At 38.8% G+C, this 20,028-nt stretch overlaps 3 protein-coding genes across 10 annotated transcripts; 2 read left to right on the top strand and 1 right to left on the bottom strand.

Annotated features, from left to right (window-relative positions):
* The first annotated feature begins 453 nt into the window (after nt 1-453).
* LOC140799139 (double-strand break repair protein MRE11) lies at nt 454-9,669 on the top strand. Of its 8 annotated transcripts, none has more exons than XM_073153296.1 (24): nt 454-593; nt 1,218-1,323; nt 1,417-1,463; nt 1,625-1,760; nt 1,824-1,981; nt 2,481-2,571; nt 3,097-3,216; nt 3,284-3,352; nt 3,430-3,521; nt 3,613-3,715; nt 3,775-3,882; nt 3,998-4,060; nt 4,130-4,201; nt 5,635-5,712; nt 5,916-5,978; nt 6,069-6,132; nt 6,980-7,062; nt 7,678-7,791; nt 7,913-7,990; nt 8,072-8,140; nt 8,228-8,487; nt 8,767-8,878; nt 8,997-9,188; nt 9,376-9,669. In XM_073153296.1, the coding sequence occupies exons 3-24, from the start codon at nt 1,441-1,443 to the stop codon at nt 9,409-9,411; spliced, it is 2,184 nt and encodes a 727-aa protein (XP_073009397.1). In that variant the 5' UTR covers nt 454-593; nt 1,218-1,323; nt 1,417-1,440; the 3' UTR covers nt 9,412-9,669. The 8 variants fall into 8 exon arrangements, with proteins under 8 accessions (XP_073009397.1, XP_073009396.1, XP_073009393.1 ...); XM_073153295.1 differs by having other exon boundaries at nt 1,218-1,319; XM_073153292.1 differs by having other exon boundaries at nt 1,218-1,277.
* Nucleotides 9,670-9,852: 183 nt separating this feature from the next.
* On the bottom strand, nt 9,853-11,484 carry LOC140798539 (pentatricopeptide repeat-containing protein At4g14820-like). Its single transcript, XM_073152394.1, has one exon. It carries the CDS (start codon nt 11,482-11,484, stop codon nt 9,853-9,855), a length of 1,632 nt encoding a protein of 543 aa, XP_073008495.1.
* A 793-nt stretch (nt 11,485-12,277) lies between these two features.
* On the top strand, nt 12,278-16,075 carry LOC140798382 (probable galacturonosyltransferase 10). The gene is made up of 2 exons (XM_073152187.1): nt 12,278-12,691; nt 14,231-16,075. The coding sequence occupies exons 1-2, from the start codon at nt 12,536-12,538 to the stop codon at nt 15,674-15,676; spliced, it is 1,602 nt and encodes a 533-aa protein (XP_073008288.1). The 5' UTR covers nt 12,278-12,535; the 3' UTR covers nt 15,677-16,075.
* Nucleotides 16,076-20,028: the final 3,953 nt, after the last annotated feature.

The raw sequence follows: 20,028 nt of genomic DNA on the forward strand, positions 1-20,028 counted from the left end.
ATACTATAGATGAAAAAGAAAAGAAAAGATCAAAACTTTCCCCTATCCAAGAGGGACGATCGAAAACTGAAGACTCTACCGCACAAATTTTGCAATTTATTGAAGACCTAGATAAAGATCGAAACCTTCTTCATCATAGAGACACTAAGGATCAAAATCTGCCTTGTATGGGCAGAAAGGAGATGCATTACCGAAACCTACAGGCATAGAAAACAACATGAGTAGAGGCGTAAGGCGAGAGCCGCGAGACGAAGAGAACAAGAGACGCATTGTACTATATATAGAAGTAATGAAACCCTAACCCTTCGCCCTGAAGTATCCAACGGCTGGGATCGATTGCTGGAGTAGGCGATCTGGCCCTTTTGATTACATTACTGATTACACCCACTTGACCCTGCGAACCGGGCCGGTCGAACCGGATCAAGACCTCGCTCTAGAGGTCAAACCGTGAAAGGCTACCTTGAATGGAAAGCCTGCGTTAGTAGTGCTAGTTCCCGCCACGATCATTCCGAGCTCTTGGTTTCTTCTATCTAGGGTTTTCTATGAGCAACAGTCGATTTCGTCTTCGTAATTATGATGCAATCGAAGTCGAGGTAAGAAAGGTTCTTATTATTCTTTTCCTTCTAATTACGATGGTATCTTTATCGTGCTTTGATTTTATCGGGTACGTGAGTTCAATGGAGATTTTTAGGGTTCATTTCCTTCTTTTGTAAAACTTACTGCTGCCGTTCTATTTATGGTTAGTAGAAGTGGTTGTCTTAGGGCTTCCGTAGGTCAATGTAATAATCGGAGTCGGAGGTTTCATGGTATCCTATCCCCCTCTCTCTACTCCTCTTCTTCTCAAAACTAACGCATTTTTACTAAAACAAGTTCTATTGGTTTGTAAATCCGTAATGTAGTAAATGTATAGGTGCTGTAGGCTTGTATTGGCTTTGAATCTTGTCACAAGTCACTCGAGCATATCTATGATCGGAATACTCTTATGCTTTGACCACAAAATCAATTAATCACATTTCTTTGCAGATGAATTATACAAGAGCTTCACTTTTAAATTAAGTTTAGTTGGAGTATGATGATATGGTATCAGGCATGCAGATATTGTGTATCATCTTTTTTTTTTCTTTTTTTTTTCTTTTTTTTTGGTGCATGATATTATGTGGCCCCACCATTCCCTGGCTCTTCGCCTGTCTAGCCTCCATTTATTTCTGCTGCCACAGATCTGAAAAACTAAACTGAGCTGATTTCTACAAGGGCAACAATTCCTAATCACATGTAAGGTATGCTACAGCGACCTCAAGATAGTATCCACAATACATTATGTAGGTAGTAAACTACATTTTTAACTTGGTTGCATTTTTGCCTGTTGTTTTAAATGTCCAGTAACTAAGTACTTACTTCATGGTGCTATTGTTACAGGATATTCAAAAGGACTTATGCTGTATGGTAATGAGTAAAGCATCGATGTAAGCGTTATTATATCTGTCAAAATCCTTGTTCGCAACTTTTGAAATATATTTTCATCATACATTTAATACTACTCTTTTGCATAGTCTCCTGTAACATGGATATTCTGGGACATTTTGCATGACCGAGATTTTCTATGTTATCTTTACTTACATTTCAGGGAGGACACAGACAACACACTCCGAGTACTTATCGCTACTGACTGTCACCTAGGATATATGGAGAAAGATGAAATACGCAGGCCTGACTCTTTTCAGGCTTTTGAAGAGATTTGCTCCATAGCAGACCAAAAACAGGTAATATCCTTCACTCCTGCTCTCCATAGCTGAGTTATTGATTTTTTATTTTTTAAACTGCAGGTAGATTTCATACTTCTTGGTGGTGATCTTTTTCATGAGAATAAACCTTCACGATCGACATTGGTAAAGACTATTGAGATTCTGAGGCGCTATTGCTTAAATGACCAGCCCGTGCCATTCCAGGTTGTCAGTGATCAGACAGTGAACTTCCAAAACATGTATGGACTGTATGCGGATCCAGCTGCTATATAATTTAATTATATATTTTATTTAAGATGCTAAACTGTCAGTCAATTTGTTCAAAGTCCAATTAAAAGAACTTTGCAATTATTTAATGGTTTGTTAATTAAACATCTAAGCTGTAGCCCAGCTCTTATTATTGTTAATTCATGGTTTGCTTGATCTGAATCTTGTCTAGCTTGTCATCTTGATAATTGCAAGAAATAAAGAGACTCTCCCCTCCATCTTCATGGTTTGTGTTGTCTCATATTTGGACAATCATGCTGCTTAGAATATGGTCATCTCTCTGATGCATATTACTTATCCATGGACAAGTGTAAGCATAGGCTGCTAGGCCCATTTACTGCATGAAATTGTTCTTGATTTGAAGAAAATGTTGCAGCACCTGACATTACTTAAGCAAGTTGCTATGTGGATTTTTGTTAAGGGACGAACAGTAATGGCGATTATTCTAGTTCTGACTTATTAATTTCTCAGATTTGGTCATGTCAACTATGAAGATCCCCATTTCAATGTTGGTTTGCCTGTTTTCACTATACATGGGAATCATGATGATCCGGCTGGAGTGGTAACTTTTGCTTCAATATTTGGTCAACATTGAACATCATTATTTCCTTTGGCTTCTCTTTTTGCTGAAGTGCTTATTTCTACCTAACACTTTGGTAGATCAATATGTTATATTGGTATATATATGCATGCATATATAGTTATATACATAATGTGCTCTCCTGAAATTAAAGTCTCATTTCTTAGCCAAAATTGGATGGCCTTTAATCATTGGTAACTGAATGCCTTAGTATCATTATTTTGAAGATATCAAGTTTACGTTTCGAAATGTAGTAGAGGTATTTCTGATAATTTGGAGTTAAATGGATCATTGAAATCATATATAAATCATTGCTAAGATTAATCTTCCAACGTCAAAACCAACTAGGATTATTTCAAATGAAAATAAGTTGGAAAGCCTAGGGAAGACAATTGTGATCAGTCATGAAGGTCATAAGAGGAACACTTAGGATGTATATTTGCCTTCTTACAATCAGCTCGAATTGTGCTTTTTAGTTCCTTATTCCTTATTTAGAATTCTGTACAGGATAATCTTTCTGCCATTGATATACTCTCGGCATGCAATCTTGTTAACTACTTTGGGAAGATGGTCCTTGGTGGTTCTGGTGTTGGTCAAATAACACTATATCCTATACTTATAAAAAAGGTTGGTGCAGTTATTTGCATCAAAGCATTAGTGACATGGAAACCTAGGCTAAGATATGAAGTTGCAGGGTACAACATCAGTGGCCTTGTATGGCCTGGGAAACATTAGAGACGAGCGACTGAATAGAATGTTTCAGGTACTCTTGGGCCTCCTGTATGCAGTTCATTTCTTGCTTACGTTTTGTTTCTAAAATATTGACAATTTATTTTTCAGACACCTCATGCAGTGCAGTGGATGCGACCTGAATCCCAAGAGGGCGTTCCATTGTCTGCCTGGTTCAACATTTTGGTTCTCCATCAGAACAGGTTGTGTATTATGTGCGGGAAGTTTCTTTGATGTTGTTCATATCTTAGATAATGTCATTGAAATTGCAACTTATACTTGTATCCATCACAGAATAAAGACAAACCCCAAGAATGCGATAAATGAGCATTTCTTACCAAGGTTTTTGGACTTCATAGTATGGGGGCATGAACACGAATGCCTTGTTGACCCACAGGTGACACTTTAATACACAAATTTATATATTGCACTGTCATGCTGAAGTTAGTTTTACAGGAGGTTCCAGGGATGGGCTTTCATATTTCACAGCCAGGATCTTCAGTTGCCACATCATTGATTGATGGTGAAGCCAAAGCTAAGCATGTACTTCTGTTGGAAATCAAGGTTGCTATTGTCCATTGGTGAACATTTCTTTTCATTTGCCTATTCGGTCTTTGATTTCTTTCCACTTCATTTAGGTAGACTTTTAACTGTATTGCTCATCATTTTTTGTCTATAGGGGAGTCAGTACAGACCAACTAAAATACCTCTGAAGTCAGTCAGACCATTTGAGTATGCAGAGGTAAGGGATTTACACATGTTCATCTATTTCTTTATGTATTTCTAATTATTTGCATCTTTTGTTGTGCAGGTTGTGTTGAAAGATGAAGCTGAAGTTGATGCGAATGATCAATCATCTGTTCTTGAATATCTGGATAAAGTTGTAAGACAGATTTCCTTTTATTGAAAATAATGTTGAACCTAGGAATGCCAACAATGCTAATTCAAGTCCTGCAAAACAAGTGCTTTATGTCTTATGTTGATCTGACTCAACAAAATCTGGCTCAAATGCTTGATCTAAATCATGTTTAAAACAAAATACTTATAGCCCCCGTTCACTTATGAAATATAAATAACTTTTTTCTGGAATAAGTGGTGTGGGCACCACTATTCTTTACGTTTATTTTCGTAGGCATAAGAGGGCTGCACCTGTGGCCTTTTGGTTTAACGAGAGTTTTGACTAGCCTTATAGAGCTATTTTTGCCTTTTTGTCTTTTGTTTTGTTTTGCCTATATAAAGGCTTATAATCCTTTTTTCATTAGTTAGTGAACATTTTGCTTTCACACATTTGGTGTTTATTGGTGGATTCTAACACCCCGGTTGATAAATTTTTCAGGTTTGGTTAATTTTTTTCCTACATGTTCTTCTTAAATTTGCAATTGAAAAGTTGTCCTGCATCAATGAATCTTCTTATTCTGGTGTTGTAACTAAACAATAAATTAGTTTTTTATGGTATATTAATTCATCATTCTCTCTTCTCTTACTTTATACAACTTTTAAAATTACTTTAATAATGATAATAAATTATTATTTTGCTCCTAGATTAGACAAGATCTAATTACTAATACTTAAAATGTCATAAAATTTTAATACAAATTTACTATTCTTCATTATTTTAATATCAACATTATATCACATCAAATACAATTATTACTCCTTATACCTGTATTCAACTAAATAATAGTATAGCTTATATTGGTATTAGCTCTTTTACTTTGATATTAAAAATTAGAATACTTCTTTTAGAATTGATCTTATTTCACAAGTGAATGGAGCCCTAGTTTGTTACTTGCATGTCTAGCACTAATTTTGTTGGTGTTATGGAAAACCTCTTATTCTATGATTTGATCTCGTGACCGGATCCCTTGGTTAAACTGTCGGTTTCATTTCAAGAAACCTGGTAGCTGGCAGGTTGGGTTGGTTTTGTTTCTGGCTTATATTCACATAATAGTGGAGATTAACACTGATTATATTCCACCATGTTGCATGTGACTGATAGGTTACATGGTTGTATATGCGATGTTTCTAGTTTCTACATGAGGTATGTTTGATATGGTTGTATTTGGTCATTAGTTGGTCGTTGAACTCTGTTAAGGCTATTCTCTGTGAGAGATAGTCTCATCTGATTTCCAATTTAATAGGCCTATGAAAGGCTTTTTGCCAAAGCAAAAGAAAAGCATATCCCAATAGGAACCTGACAACATTTTTACCCCAGCTTAGGAACCTCTGGTAGTGTGAGGACATCTTGATTCTTGATACTAGACATGTCTGTGCTTATTCTTTCCATCTCATTTCTGCAAACTGTAATTTCTTCAGGTGAGAAATCTGATTGAGAAAGGTAGCAAAGCAACTACCAGCAGGTCGGAGCTCAAACTTCCATTAGTCAGAGTAAAAGTAATGTTTCTAAGTTGATTTTTTTTTCTTCTAATATTTGCTATCATCTACAAGCATGTTAGACTGAATCTACATCACATGTAAAAAAGAAAAGTTAGTTAAAATTTTTTAATGTCTTAATCCATACTTTCAAATTTTTGTTGTGTAAACTAATAATGATATTCTTTTATTTATATGAATAAGCATAACAAGTTGCCCTGTAGGTTGACTACTCAGGATTTTCAACAATAAACCCTCAAAGATTTGGCCAGAAGTATGTAGGAAAGGTACGCTCATCATAGTTTTGAAGTCAGCAAAACATCCTTTTCATATCTATTTGTGTGCTGTTTGAACGTGTATTTGTACCATTCATGTAGGTTGCCAATCCACAGGACATTCTTATTTTCTCAAAGGCTGCAAAGAAGCGTCAACCAGTTGAAGGTATTAAATTACTTTATTTTGCAGAACTTCTTACAAGTTTGTTACAAATCATATTCATCCATGATGTATTTGTCATTTGCTTAGAGGCATCACTTGATGTGACCATAAAAGCTTGCCATTCTGCAACCAGGTATTGTGACAAGTAAAGCCTCTCCAGCAATGGGTTAATGCTGTATATATCTTGTTCTCCTAATCTCATTAGATCTGGAATTAGCACAAGCCTTGTGCACTAAGGTTTTACCGAGGTCTTATTATTGAGATTGAAGTAGATAGAAGAATTTATCAAGGTTTTAGAACTCCTCTTTGGTATTTGTGTCAATTAAAATGTTTTAGCAGTTAAAAATTCAGATTCTATGTCAGTTATTGTCGCCAGTGCTATTGGACACCTCATGTTATTGAACATCAATTAAATGTCTATTCCTATAAATTGAAAAGCTTAATCTCACAAGTGATTCCAAATTTGCTACGACCAATTTGCATGTCAAACGTCATTTAGTATGTTATGAAGAATTAATGTGTTTGTTAGTGTCTGTTCAATTTACTTACTAGTTTCAGATTCCATGGAGAATGCTGCTTTATGATTTGACTTAGGTACTTATTTATATGGTACTGTTCTCAACTCAGAATTTTATCTACTTGCCTCTTATCTTTTTCTTGAAGAACTCATTTTTCATTGTTGGAATTAGCGATTGTTGATGAAGTTAAATAGCTCTGTGAATTCCTTGTAAAAATAAACTAACAGATGCAATCATTAAGGAGCACGCTCATCTTGATCAACAGATGAGACTCAGCATGCCATTCTGAGGATTAAGGATTTGTTGACTTGCTCTTTCTCATTTTGTTATAGAAAAGATTGATGCTTCTGAAAGACTTCGCCCAGAAGAGCTGAACCAGCAAAACATTGAGGCTCTGGTTGCTGAAAGTAACTTGGTATTCTACTTGCTATCCCTCCTTTTTTCTTCTCAATGTGTATCCAGTCTAGCACATTTTTGTAAATTGTCAAAGATAAAGTTAAGGGAAAATAAAACAATAGGAGAAAAAATAATTTCCCTTCTCTTTGGAGCTTAATTTTCTCTCCTAATCCTTTGAGTTGGACTATGTCTTCTATGGCTGTCAAGTTGTATGGATCGAGACCAGATCAAACTTGGAAAACCATCAGTGAGATATGTAAAGTCCTTCAAGGGTTCGATGTTATATCATCATATGTGCTTAACAGCAATTCAGAAGATAGTCTTGAGACAATAAAAGATGTCAAGAATTTCTTTTTATTTCCTCAAATGTCCTACTTCTCAAAGCGGTTAGATTATCAGTATCTGTTGTGGCAATACTAGATCTTCATAAATTGCCTCAGTATTTTTTTTTTCTGATGAAGGTTTGCCACATTGGATTTCTTGTAGTTACTATTTTATGAAGGGACTGTAATTAGAACATTGCAGTATGGTCCCTGAGAATGATTTTTCAAGATGAAATTATTTTTGTGTTATAGTTTCTTGAGGTGTCTAGACCTTATACATATGTTTTACTAGTAAGTTATTTGGTTTGCAGAAAATGGAGATTCTTCCAGTTAATGATCTGGATATTGCGTTACATGAATTTGTTAACAAGGATGATAAGATGGCATTTTACTCTTGTTTGCAGCATAATCTTGAGGAAACACGAGTAAGTATTTCTTTCTAGATATTTTCTAACAATTGTTCTAAATTAATGCACCTTTGCATCATAAATTCAGGGTAAATATGAAAACTATTGTTTAATATGATATTGGTATCCTTTCTTACAGAATAAATTGAATGCTGAAGCAGATAGTCTGAAGATTGAAGAAGAAGATATAATACTTAAAGTGGGCGAGTGCATGCAGGCATGGAGCTATTCTCATGTCAAGATGGAAAGTAAGCGTATTGGTGATCACATTGTCGCTTTAACACTTTTTCTGATGCAGGAACGTGTGAAAGAAAGATCACTGCATTCTGAGGAAAACACAAGAATCTCAAGTTCACAGAACTTACAGGTTACTCTAATCTTCGTTTTAAATTCAAGAAAATTATCAGTCTTCCTCGTCTGCTGAAATTGTTGACTTTGATTGCTGTTTGTACAGAATAATAGAGGTAAAGCTATTACTGCTCCCACTCCCAGTAGTCCGAATTCCTTTAGCGATGAAGAGGATACTAGACAGATACTACCGACTTCAAGATCTGCTGGCCGAGGAAGAAAGGTATTATCTGGAGCTACTAAGTCCTCTCATGATGCTTCTGACATTGGCAAAAGTGGAGCTTCAAAGAGAGGCAGGGGAAGAGGCTCTAGCAGTTTAAAGCAGATGACTCTTGATGCCACTATGCGAGTCCGCAATTCTGAAAGGTTCATCACTGACTGTTTGCCACATTCTTGCTGAAGAATTACTTTTCAAGATCTTGATATTTGAATTTCTTAATCCATCTGTTTTAACCATAATATACTCTACTTGTGATAAGATATGTGAATAAATAAATTTAATACCCTACCATGTACAAATTTGGATATCCTAATTACATATGAATGACTGCATTTGTTGCCCTGCAAATGTGCATATTCATTCATTTACTGGATGCCATGAAGAGAACATTGGAAAGGCATATTTGATTCATTTAAATTGTACAGATCTTCATCAGCATCAACAACAGCTGCGCTGCGTGGCATTGTGGATGAGGAGGTGGACTCTCCAAGTGAAGAAACAGAGACATACGAAATTAATGAAATCACTGAAAATTCTGTATATTCTATATTCTTTTCCATGAAGCAACATTACTTTTTATCTTATTGGATAACTCAGATTACTATCTCTGCTATACTGAGCTCTAAAGCCTTGTTGCTATTTTTCTTGCTCCAAGGAACCTGAAGGGAATTTCCAAGAGAAGAGGCGGAAAAGGCCTGCACCCAGAGGCAGGGGTAGAGGATCTGTGTCGTCATCAAAGAGGGGAAAGAAATCAGATCTCTCTTCCATCCATAGCATGCTTATGAATAACGATGACGACGACGATGATGATGACATATCAAACAGATTGAGGAAAGCTCAACCTCGCGTAAGTGATGCATCAAATACTTTCTCAAGAGAAGGGCAAAGATGATTGTCAGATCTTGAATGGAAATTAATATTCTCAGAACATTTTCTCTATAATCCTTCTATAACCTCTTCTCTATAAGTTTGAATAAGAAAACAATTCTTAAATGGTTACAACATGTTTGACTGATCCTCATTTATGGTTCCAGATGACTAGGAACTATGGAGCTGTTAGGAAGAGATGATGTTGATGAAGACACACATGTATTAGCTCGGACATGGTGCTATAATTTTTCTTCTGCACTAAACCATCCTTTTTTAGCAAGCTGTGATAAGCTTTGTATATTTACAACACTGTTCTAATATGCTTAACATCTTGCCCTCCATATACATGATGGTCATCATTTATGTTCTTGCTAGAAATTCTCAGGTACCCTCATACTGTATTCCTAATGTTCCTCATCATTTGAAAATGCTCTTGCCACAGGGATGTGCTTCTTTTCCTTTTCCTTGTTCTTCGTAGAGCTTTGGTCACAAATGGGTTGAGATTTCTTGGTTCGATGGGTACTTAGCAACTACAATTTCGTAAAGAAACAATAGATGCTTGCGAGAGATTTATCAATATTGTATCATTAATGCGCTTGAAGGCTACTTTTTATTGAATGCAGGGAGTAAGAAATCGATATTTACATGGTATCTTCGTTTACTTCAATAGAACTCTGAGCAGGAAACATTCTAGTTGCTTCTTTGAGCTCCATATTTTCCCTTGCTTCTTGGACGGCACTCCATTCCCCAACCTTAGCGTGTAAATTTGATTTCATTATATAATTCCCACTGTGCTCAGGCTCCAGTTCAAGGACATACTCCATTACTTTTCTAGCTAAACCAATGTTTCCGATGTCTCTACATGCTCCGATAAGAATGCGCCAAATTGGGGCATCCGGTTTCACAGGCATATTTGTCATGAATTCAAATGCTTCATCTACTAGCCCAGCCCTGCAGAGGAGGTCCACCATGCTCCCGTAGTGCTCTATCCGAGGTGTTATACCATGCTCTTCCACCATGGACTTGAAACACTGTCTGCCTTCCATCACTAGCCTGGCATGACTACATGCGTTGATGATGTTTAGCAATACAACCTCGTCCAGCTTAAATCCCTCCCTCTGCATCTGAGAGAATCGAACGAGAGCGGCTACAGTTTGCCCATGCATTGCTAGCCCATGTATCATCGTTGTCCATGTAATCAGACTCCTCACAGTCATTTGGTCGAATATATAACACGACTTCTCCAGGTTCCCACATTTACTGTGCATGTTAATGAGGGCATTTGCAACACAAATATCCTCATGAAAACCAGTCTTCTCCACACATTCATCAATCCATTTCATCAACTCAGAGCTTCCCAGTTTTGTGCATATGGAGATGAGTGCTAACAATATAACTTTGTCGAGCCTTACTCCTACCGTCTGCATTTCCTGAAACAGAGTCAGTGCCTCGCCAGGGCAGTCGTTCTCGCAATAAGCATTGATCATGCAAGTCCAGGACACCGTAGTTCTGCTCCCCATCTTCTCGAATATCTTCTGGGCAACGCGTAAGCATCCGCATTTTGCGTACATATCTATCAGGGAATTTTGGAGAGGTGTGTCAAACCCGATAAGATTCTTCACTGCGTATCCATGGACTTGCTTCCCATGAGCTAAAGCCTTCAGCTTGGAACAAGAAGAGAGAGCACTTGTGACGGTCACTTCATTAGGCCTTGAGTTCTCCTTTGCCATAGCACTTGCAGCAAAAAGCGCTTCTTGGGGATGATTTCCCCTAGAGTAGGTGGCAACCAGAGCATTCCACATGATAACGTCTCTGTGGGGCGTTTCATCGAACATTTTGCGAACAGCCAAGAGATCTCCAAAAAATCCGTACATCTTAAGGAGGGCGGACTGCACGACGAGATGCAAGTCGAATCCCAACTTGAAAACATGGGAATGCACCTGCTTTCCCGGATAGAACGAATGCAAAAGAAGACCGCAGGCCTTGATGACGAACAGAAGAACGGTGTGATCAACCTTAAGCTCACTCCTTCCACGGTTATACTCCCAAATTACCAACTCAGGTTCACTCCCTTCCAAATATGCTCCCAGGGCGTTCTTCCACTTGCGAGTACGCTGCTCTCTGTGGAGTTGTCTTTCCGGTGCCAATTCGTCGTCATAGAGCAAGACACTCCTTGGAATTCTGGTAAGGCATCGTCTGCTAATATGAGCAATGAACGTGAGATTGCTACGGAGGGTTGTTATGGCATGGGTTTTCATAAGCAAGACGATCATTTTGGGTCATAAAAGCGGAAGGAGGTCTTCTGGCACCCCAGAAACGGGCGGAAGCTTGTTTTAAGTATTTGGAACGAGAGAGAGAGAGAGAGTGAGAGTATTTACCTTAATTAAATACTGCCTGATAATTTTCAGATATTTAAAAAAAGTAGAATACAATCAAGCTTAGCTTAGGAGAAAGTGAAAAATGCTCAGCACCCAAAAATACAACCAAAAAAATAAAATAATAATGCTGCCTACAAAAACTAGAAACCTAATTGGCTGTTTTATTATAAAGAATTCGACCAGTAGTATGATTAACAGTAAAGAATTGAAATATAGGAAATTAAAGACAAAGAAGGTGGGAAGACAAAAAATGACAGAGAAATTGACAAAGGAAGCTTTATAAGACTTTCTTTCATCAAATTACTAGTGTTAGATTTCTAGTTATGCTGTCTGGTCAAAAGCTTGAACCCGATTTTAGCATAGACTCTAGGAACTTGTTATAATACTTCAAACGTGCGGGTGAGTAGTTTTAAGATTTTTCATATCATTTGCATACGAAGCCTTAATAATAGAGGAATGAATTTTTATTTATTTATTTATTTATTTATTTTTTTGACGCCATTCGAATATGAGATAATAGTAGTTCATGGGAAGTAATAATAGCCTCCTATTACACACACTGCCAAGAAAAAACAAAGAGTCAATCGAGGGGTATAACGAGAGTTTTTTTTGTTTTTGTTTTATTTATTTATTATAAAAAAACATAAATATATTATAAAATGGAAAAGATAGCGGAATAAAGGAAACTGGCTCTTCCCGGGCCTTGAGTGTAGAGAGAGAGAGAGAGAGAGAGAGAGAGAGAGAGAGAGAGAGAGATTTGGTTTGGGATCACAGCAGGAGCTCTAACTCTTGCGCAAGGGGAAAGAACGAAAAGAACCCCATACTGAAGCCCTACTAACCTGATCCCTCGGATCCGTGAGATCAGACTACTTCTTTATTCTAATTTCTAAGGCGGAGATGCGATCAAGTGGTGTGGCCATTGCTTCTGCTCGCCTCTGAAGAAAGGATGAGGAGAAGGCCTTTCGATCTGCGGCGGCCGGCGAGACGGCGGTGGTCCTCCACCGGTTGGGTATGGCTGGTGTTCGCCGGCCTGGGGGTTCTGCTGCTCCTGCTGGTCCTTAGCCGCGAGAAGCAGCCGAGATCCGTGCTGTCCATCCAACAGGTCGGCTTTCTTTTTCCTCTGATCTCTATCCCGATGCGTCTTCCAATGTCAACTTGCTTCGTTTTGTTCGTTCTTGTTCCTAGATTTGTTGTGGAGTTGACTTTTTTTGGTGGTGGGGGAAGGTTTCTCCTTTTCGACTTCTGGTTTTCAAATCTTAGTCCTTCGATTTTCTTCTCATCTAACAAGCAATTCAGAAACCAGTCCTTTAGACGTCTTATTACTTTGCTCTCTCTCTCTCTCTCTCTCTCTCTCTCTCTCTCTCTCTCTCTCTCTCTCTCTCTCTCTCTCTTCAAGAGCTTATCAGAATCCTAGTAAGGAGCTTTTATTGGTCCTTTAGACGTCATCTTCTTGGAAATATATAAAATTGGCACTGGAAGATCTTCAGAAATCAGACATTATCCTTTATGTTATATTTTGTTTCTTGGTAGTAGGTCGATTGTGATTGTTTATCATGATTAGTGAAGATCTGCATTGTGTCTGTACCTTGTCCATATCTTCAACACGAAGGAAATGTATAATTTTAGATTATGAAGACCACTATCAGGAATATTCAAATTGTTATCTGGATTGGTGTTTGGATAAATTCTTATGCTAACATCCAAATAAATAGGACCTTGATTTGAGCTTCCTCCCAGTCACCTGATAAGCTCTAGCCTGAAATATCTTCTAAAGATCCTTAAGAATATGCAGTCTCGCAGATTACTTGGCTTTTATGGAAAAGAAAGTTACTTTGTACTATCGTTCATGTTACAGATAGCAACTCATGTGGACTTCTATCCCGAGGATAGCAGATCTCTAGTGTTCTGGGTTCTCCATTTAAATTAGAAAACCTCATGGAATGCAACTTATGTGTATGTCATGCATGCAGCATGCAATCATGCTGGTCGAGCCTTGCCTCAACATTCAAATGCTGGTAGGTGTAACAATATTTGCAGTTGTGCAACACCAACGTTGAACAATCTTGTCCAGACACTGACCGCAAAATCTAGGATGAGTTTAGGTGGATTTCACTTTCATTCATCACCATTAGCATCATTGAAGCCATTTCCAGAACATGGGTTTGATTAGAGCATGACTGAAATATGAGAAAGCTCCAAAGAATTGGTATCTTTTTGTAAAGGACTGTCAATATGATGTGAAATCTTTAGAAATTGATGCCAAATGTTGGCCAAAGAAACATCAGACCTAAGAAAGATTTGATAAGGGCAGTACATTGGATGCTAATCTTCCTTCTTCCTTGTGGCCTAGAAACATGTAAATTGAAAGCCCTCTGGGAAGGTAGGTGAATCTTGTCGCTATTGTTTAACCAAGCAGTGTGTCCTCATAAAAAAATTCTGACTTGCTGTAGATGATCCCTAATATCTGCATGCCAGATAAAATTAGTTAGGCTTCTATAGAATAGCAGTTTGTAGCTGTATTATCCAATACAAATTTCATTAACATTATCAATGTACTTTACTGTGACTAATTTTTTCTTACATTGCCAGTAGATAAACAATAAGAACAGGCTGTAACGTTAACTCCTTGATTATTGTGCAGAGACCTTATCTTTCAACCCTAGCTGAAGGTCTCAACATTACAGATGAAATGCTGAGCCCTTCTTCGTTCACAAGGCAACTCATAGACCAAATATCTCTTGCAAAGGCTTTTGTCATCATCTCCAAAGAAAGCAACAACCTCCAATTTGCCTCAGAACTAAGTGCACAGATACGCTACTCCCAGGCTCTCTTATCAACTGTTGCAATTAGGGGAACCCCTATTACAGAAGAAGAATCAGAGAAAGCAATTCGTGAAATGGCTCTCCTGCTTTACCAAGCCCAACAGCTCCACTATGACAGTGCAACCATGATCATGAAGTTGAAAGGTCAAATTCAATCTCTGGAAGCGAAGTCAAAATCTGAGACCGAGAAGAGTACAAAATATGGACAAATTGCTGCTGAAGAACTCCCAAAAGGCCTCTATTGTCTCGGCATCAAGCTTACTATAGAGTGGTTCAAACATCCAATGCTTCACAGAAAACTTTCAGAAGGAAAACGGACATTGGAGAAGCTCAGAGACAACAGTCTATATCATTACTGTGTTTTTTCAGATAATATCCTTGCCGCATCAGTTGTGGTTAACTCAACCACCAAAAATTCGAAGCATCCGGATCTGATTGTTTTCCACCTGGTTACAGATGAGGTGAACTATGCACCGATGAAGGCCTGGTTCTCCATCAACAATTTTCGAAGTGCCACTGTGGAGGTCCAGAAAGTGGAGGATTTTACCTGGCTTAATGCATCATATGTGCCTGTTTTAAAGCAGCTACAGGACTCTGAAACCCAGAACTTCTACTTTTCTGGAAGTGGGGATGGTCGAACACCAATTAAATTCAGGAACCCAAAGTACCTATCAATGCTAAACCATCTAAGATTCTACATTCCAGAAGTCTACCCTGCCTTACAGAAAGTAGTATTTCTTGATGATGATGTAGTAGTCCAGAAGGATCTGACGGAATTATTCAGAATAAATCTGAATGGGAATGTAATGGGGGCTGTGGAGACTTGCATGGAGACATTCCACAGGTTCCACAAATATCTGAATTATTCCCACCCACTAATCCGTGCACATTTTGATCCTGATGCTTGTGGTTGGGCCTTTGGCATGAATGTCCTTGATCTAAGGGAATGGCGAAAGAAGAATGTAACTGGGATATATCACTACTGGCAGGAGCGTAACGCTGATCACACCCTCTGGAAGCTTGGTTCATTGCCACCTGGGCTGCTGGCATTCTATGGATTGGTTGAAGCATTAGATCCCAAATGGCATGTGCTTGGATTAGGATACACAAACGTGGATCCTTTGGTTATCAAGGATGGAGCAGTGTTGCACTACAATGGAAATATGAAGCCCTGGCTGAAGATTGGAATGGAGAAGTATAAGGGGTTGTGGGACAAGTATGTGGACTACTCACATCCTTTGTTGCAAAGATGCTTTGTGCATTGATAACCAAATATGGTTCCTGATTTTCTCATAATTTACCAGCCGGTTCTATTCTTCAAGCAGCTAAAGCTGACTGTCACATGTAATAGATTTTTGAGAAAAGGTAGACTAAGTTATTCTTTTTTCCCTTTTAAATCCTTCTATGGGTTTCTAGCTTAGTTTGTCATTTGCAGCAATAGTGAGGAGAAACAATTCCTATCAGGTGATTTTGCCCCAAAGAATAGACTGCGGATTCTATTTGTTGGTGAAAGAACCAATTGTTTGGACTACTTGGATTACATGCATTCCATTCAAAGAAAGTTGTATCATGAGGCCGTTTAATTTATATCGATAAGAAGTGGAGTAAATTTTGTAGAACTTGATATTTGCAGAATATTTGTGAGCATTCTTTATTATCGTTTACATCAATTTTTGAACTATATTGGCTCTCTATGGACATTTTTCTGGTAAGCGAAGCGTATTCCTGTGCAGTTTATGTAAGTCTTTATCTGGTCAGTTAATTAATCTTTATGGAACAACAGGTGTTTCCAGCAAAGCTTTGCAGTGAAATGGTTGGAATTTCTACTTTCATGATGATTTTTGTTTTTTCTAAATCAAATCAGAGTATTATTATAGAAGAAGACCTGGAGACAGTTTTTAGTTTGTATGATGGAAGCATGATTTTGGTGAAAATTTGTCAAATCCAAATGAATCTTTGTTACTTGTGTATCAATTGTTTAGTTGCATCTTGATGGTTTGTTGTGATCTCTGTGGGTCCTATCAGATTATGTAGTGGTCTAGTGTATATTATTGTGGACTTGGGTATTCAAATGTCAACAAGTTTATTTGATTGATATTATGATTTATTTGGTGTTGGATTATGTGAGTATGAATATATTAGCGGATAGTATTTGATGATGTCATGATTATACGAGCCTCGCTTGTCCTGTCGTATGCGCCGCGCATGCTGTGTGGGCGTGTGGGCGTGGGCGTGCATGTGCCCGTGCCCGTGCCGAGCGGGGGTTTTACATCAAGGCCCTGAGAAATCTAATATCAAAGGCTGCCTTGATTGACATGGGATATAAAGGAATCCTTACACCCGGTGTAATAACAGGCATGGGGACTCTAGAATCTTGGTTAGATTAGATATGTGCTTTATTGACAATGCTTTCCTTTAGGCTTTCTCGCGTATTGAGATTTCTCATCTCCCGAGGATCGCCTCTGATCATGCACTACTACTTGCAAACATTGGGGGTGAAAATATTCGCTTTAAACCGAATTTTAGATTTGAATGGTTCTGGTTTGCGTACCCTGATGTTCAAAGTATTATTGAGGATGTGTGGGCCAGAGGTTCCAATATGTTTGATATTCTCTCCCCCCACTGTCCTCAATCAAAATCTTGCGTAGATTAGACATGAGCTCATAAATTGGAATAGAAATTGTTTGGGTCGCCTAGAAGTAAACTTAACTAGAGTTAAGGAAGAGATTGCTTCCCTTGAGGCCACTGAACTGAGTAGCCCTCTCTCCATTACTAGTAGCACTAGACTTGCCTGCTTGAATCGTCGTTGTGTGGCTTTGTTATGCCAAATCAGTCTTAAATGGCATAGCAAGTCTAGGGTCACTTGGATCAAGGAAGGGGATGAGAACTCTTGTTTCTTTCACATTACTACTAAGATTCGTAGGCATAGAAAATTGATCACGAGTATCTGTAATGATAAGGGGGAAACTATCACGAGTCAAAAGGAGGTGTTGGATGAATTTCTTAACTTCTATAATAAGCTGTGGTATGAGGATGTTGAAGGGTGCCCACCTTCGGATCACTGGCCGACAGTTCCTGTTATGGATTATCACAGTGATGATGACTTCACGATGACATAACCGACGCTGAGTCAGAGAGGCCTTAAGGTCGATGCCTAGCAAGAAGGCTCTTGGGCTTGACGGCTTTCAAGCTGAGTTCTATAAGAACTACTAGGATACGGTCGGCCCCACCCTGGTGGAAACCATGGTTCACTTTTAGAAAACCAATGAGATCGCATGGACCTGAGGCAAACATACATTGCCCTTATCCCAAAATTGATCATCTTGCTAAGGTCGACGACTTCAGGCCTATCTCCTTATGTAATGTAAACTACAGGCTGTTGGCAAAAATTCTTGCATTGCTCATTCCATCAATTCCACTGGGAACCAAGGTAATTATATCATGATAAAAGTGGACATAGAGAAAGCCTATGACCGCATCATGTGGGAGGCGATCACTATAACCATGACGAAAATGGGTTTTCCTGAAAAGTTTGCCTTGCTTCTCCTATCTTCTCTCTGTTAATTAATGGTAGTGCGTCAAATTGGTTTGTGGGGGGGAGAAGGGCATCCGACAAGGAGACCCCCTCTCCCCATATCTTTTTATTCTGGTCTCGAAAATCTTCACGGACCTTATAGAAGAGGCTGTTATGAACAATGAACTGAGCCCTTTCTGCATCGGGGACCATTTTGTCAGTTCTCACCTAATGTATGCTGTTGATTTGCTCATTGTGATGGAAGTTTGATGAGACTTTTAAGACCTATGAAGGTATCACTAATCTTAGAATCAATAGGAACAAATCCGAGATTTATTTTCCTAATAATTATCCTGCTCACAAGAAAGAGGACGTCCTGTGCATTCTCAATATGCAAGACGGTTCTTTTCCTTTTAATTACTTAGGAGCAAAAATTTCTCCTAAATGCCTCTTAATTAAAGATCATGAGGAGTTTTTGGCTAGAGTTGAAACCAAGTTAGCAGGCTGGAAGCGGGCTTCGCTTACCCACGTAGGCCGAGTTGAAACCAAGGTAGGGTGGTTTTCCCATCCTCTACTTGGACCCCGATTGTCGTATGGACTTCACCTCGTGGGATGGCACAAAACACCCTACCTCGTAAGGATAGAGGCCTCGCCATTAGAAACCTATGTAGCGTGAGAATAGCCATTGTGGCTAAAAAGGTCCTTGCTATCCTGAACCAAAATCTTGAACCATGGGTTAGCCCTCATCAGGGCCAAATATAGAGACCTTCACCCGTTGACAGGTTTTAGACCTAGAAATAGCGCCCGGAGTTGGAGACTAATCATATTAAAATGAGTCTCCGCAAGCTGATCAAGAATGGGAGGGACAGTGACATATGACATGACCCTTGGCTCACTTCTATGCTAATTAACAATTGACCTACCTATGTTAACATTGAAGCCATGGGCTATTTTACGCGAGTCTCAGATATAATCAATACAAATGTGTGGAATGAGGACATGATCCTCAGTCTCCTTGGGCCCACTCTCATTGAAAAAGTTTTCGCCATTAATCTCCCCATGGGAGAGGGAATTGATAGATGGGTTTAGTCCCCTCATCCTCATGGTCTTGCTTTGACCAAATCTGTCTATCGGTTCCTCCAGGACATCCCTAGGGAGCCTATCAATACTTGGCAAGGGTGGTGATATTTGTGGGCTATGCACATCCCGCCCAGATTAAGATTTTCTTGTGGAAGATACTCTAGGGCAGAATACCCACCTCATATTACCTCTATAGCATCAACATTGGGCAACATAACTTTTGTCCGAATTGTAACCTAGTGCCTGAAAACATTAAGCACCTCTTCTATCTTTGGAGCTTAGCAGAGTGGGCTTTTGGGACAACATTCACTAGACAAAATTGGAACTTTGGCAAATGACTCTATGAGAGAGAAGGACTAGCACCTAGAAGTAAACATTTGCTCATAGCGATTATGGCAATCCTGCACTGGTAGATACGGAAAAGGAGGAATGAATTGGCCTTTAGGAGTGTTTTGCTCCCAGTCCATAAGGTTTGGAACTCAGTCTTAAATTTAGCCCTTGAATTTTCTAAAAATGAACCTCCGGCGGACCACCCTATACAAACTTGCCATTTTATCTGATGAGAGCCCCCACCTCCGGGATAGATAAAGCTCAACACGAATGGATTCTTCAATGGACCTCTTGAGCAGGCGGGTATAAGTTTTGTGGCCCGTCATCCTGATGGGGAGCTTATCATTGCAAGTTTCAGGAGCATAGTATCACATTCAACGCACTCATAGAAGCCACAACTGTTTAGGAAGGTTTGAAGGGCATAAGGAGTCAGCAAATCACAAACATCTGGTCATATTCGATGATTCTAAATAATTTACTATGCAAAGTGCTTTAGCCACCATGGATGCTGGAATCTATAGTAGATCTACATTTATTCTCTTAACAGCTTATCAAAATGTAAAAGTTACCCATGTGTTTAGGGAAGCAAACAAATGTGCGAACTGGCTTACTAACATAGGGAGGACCTCTGGATTCGGTTGTACGTGGGTAGGGGAGGTCCCCTCCCCTTTGCTTCGAATTTTGCTTAGCGAC

Source organism: Typha latifolia, chromosome 12 (genome assembly GCF_019914945.1).
Source record: "Typha latifolia isolate L0001 chromosome 12, TyphaL0001v2, whole genome shotgun sequence".
NCBI classification, from domain to species: domain Eukaryota; kingdom Viridiplantae; phylum Streptophyta; class Magnoliopsida; order Poales; family Typhaceae; genus Typha; species Typha latifolia.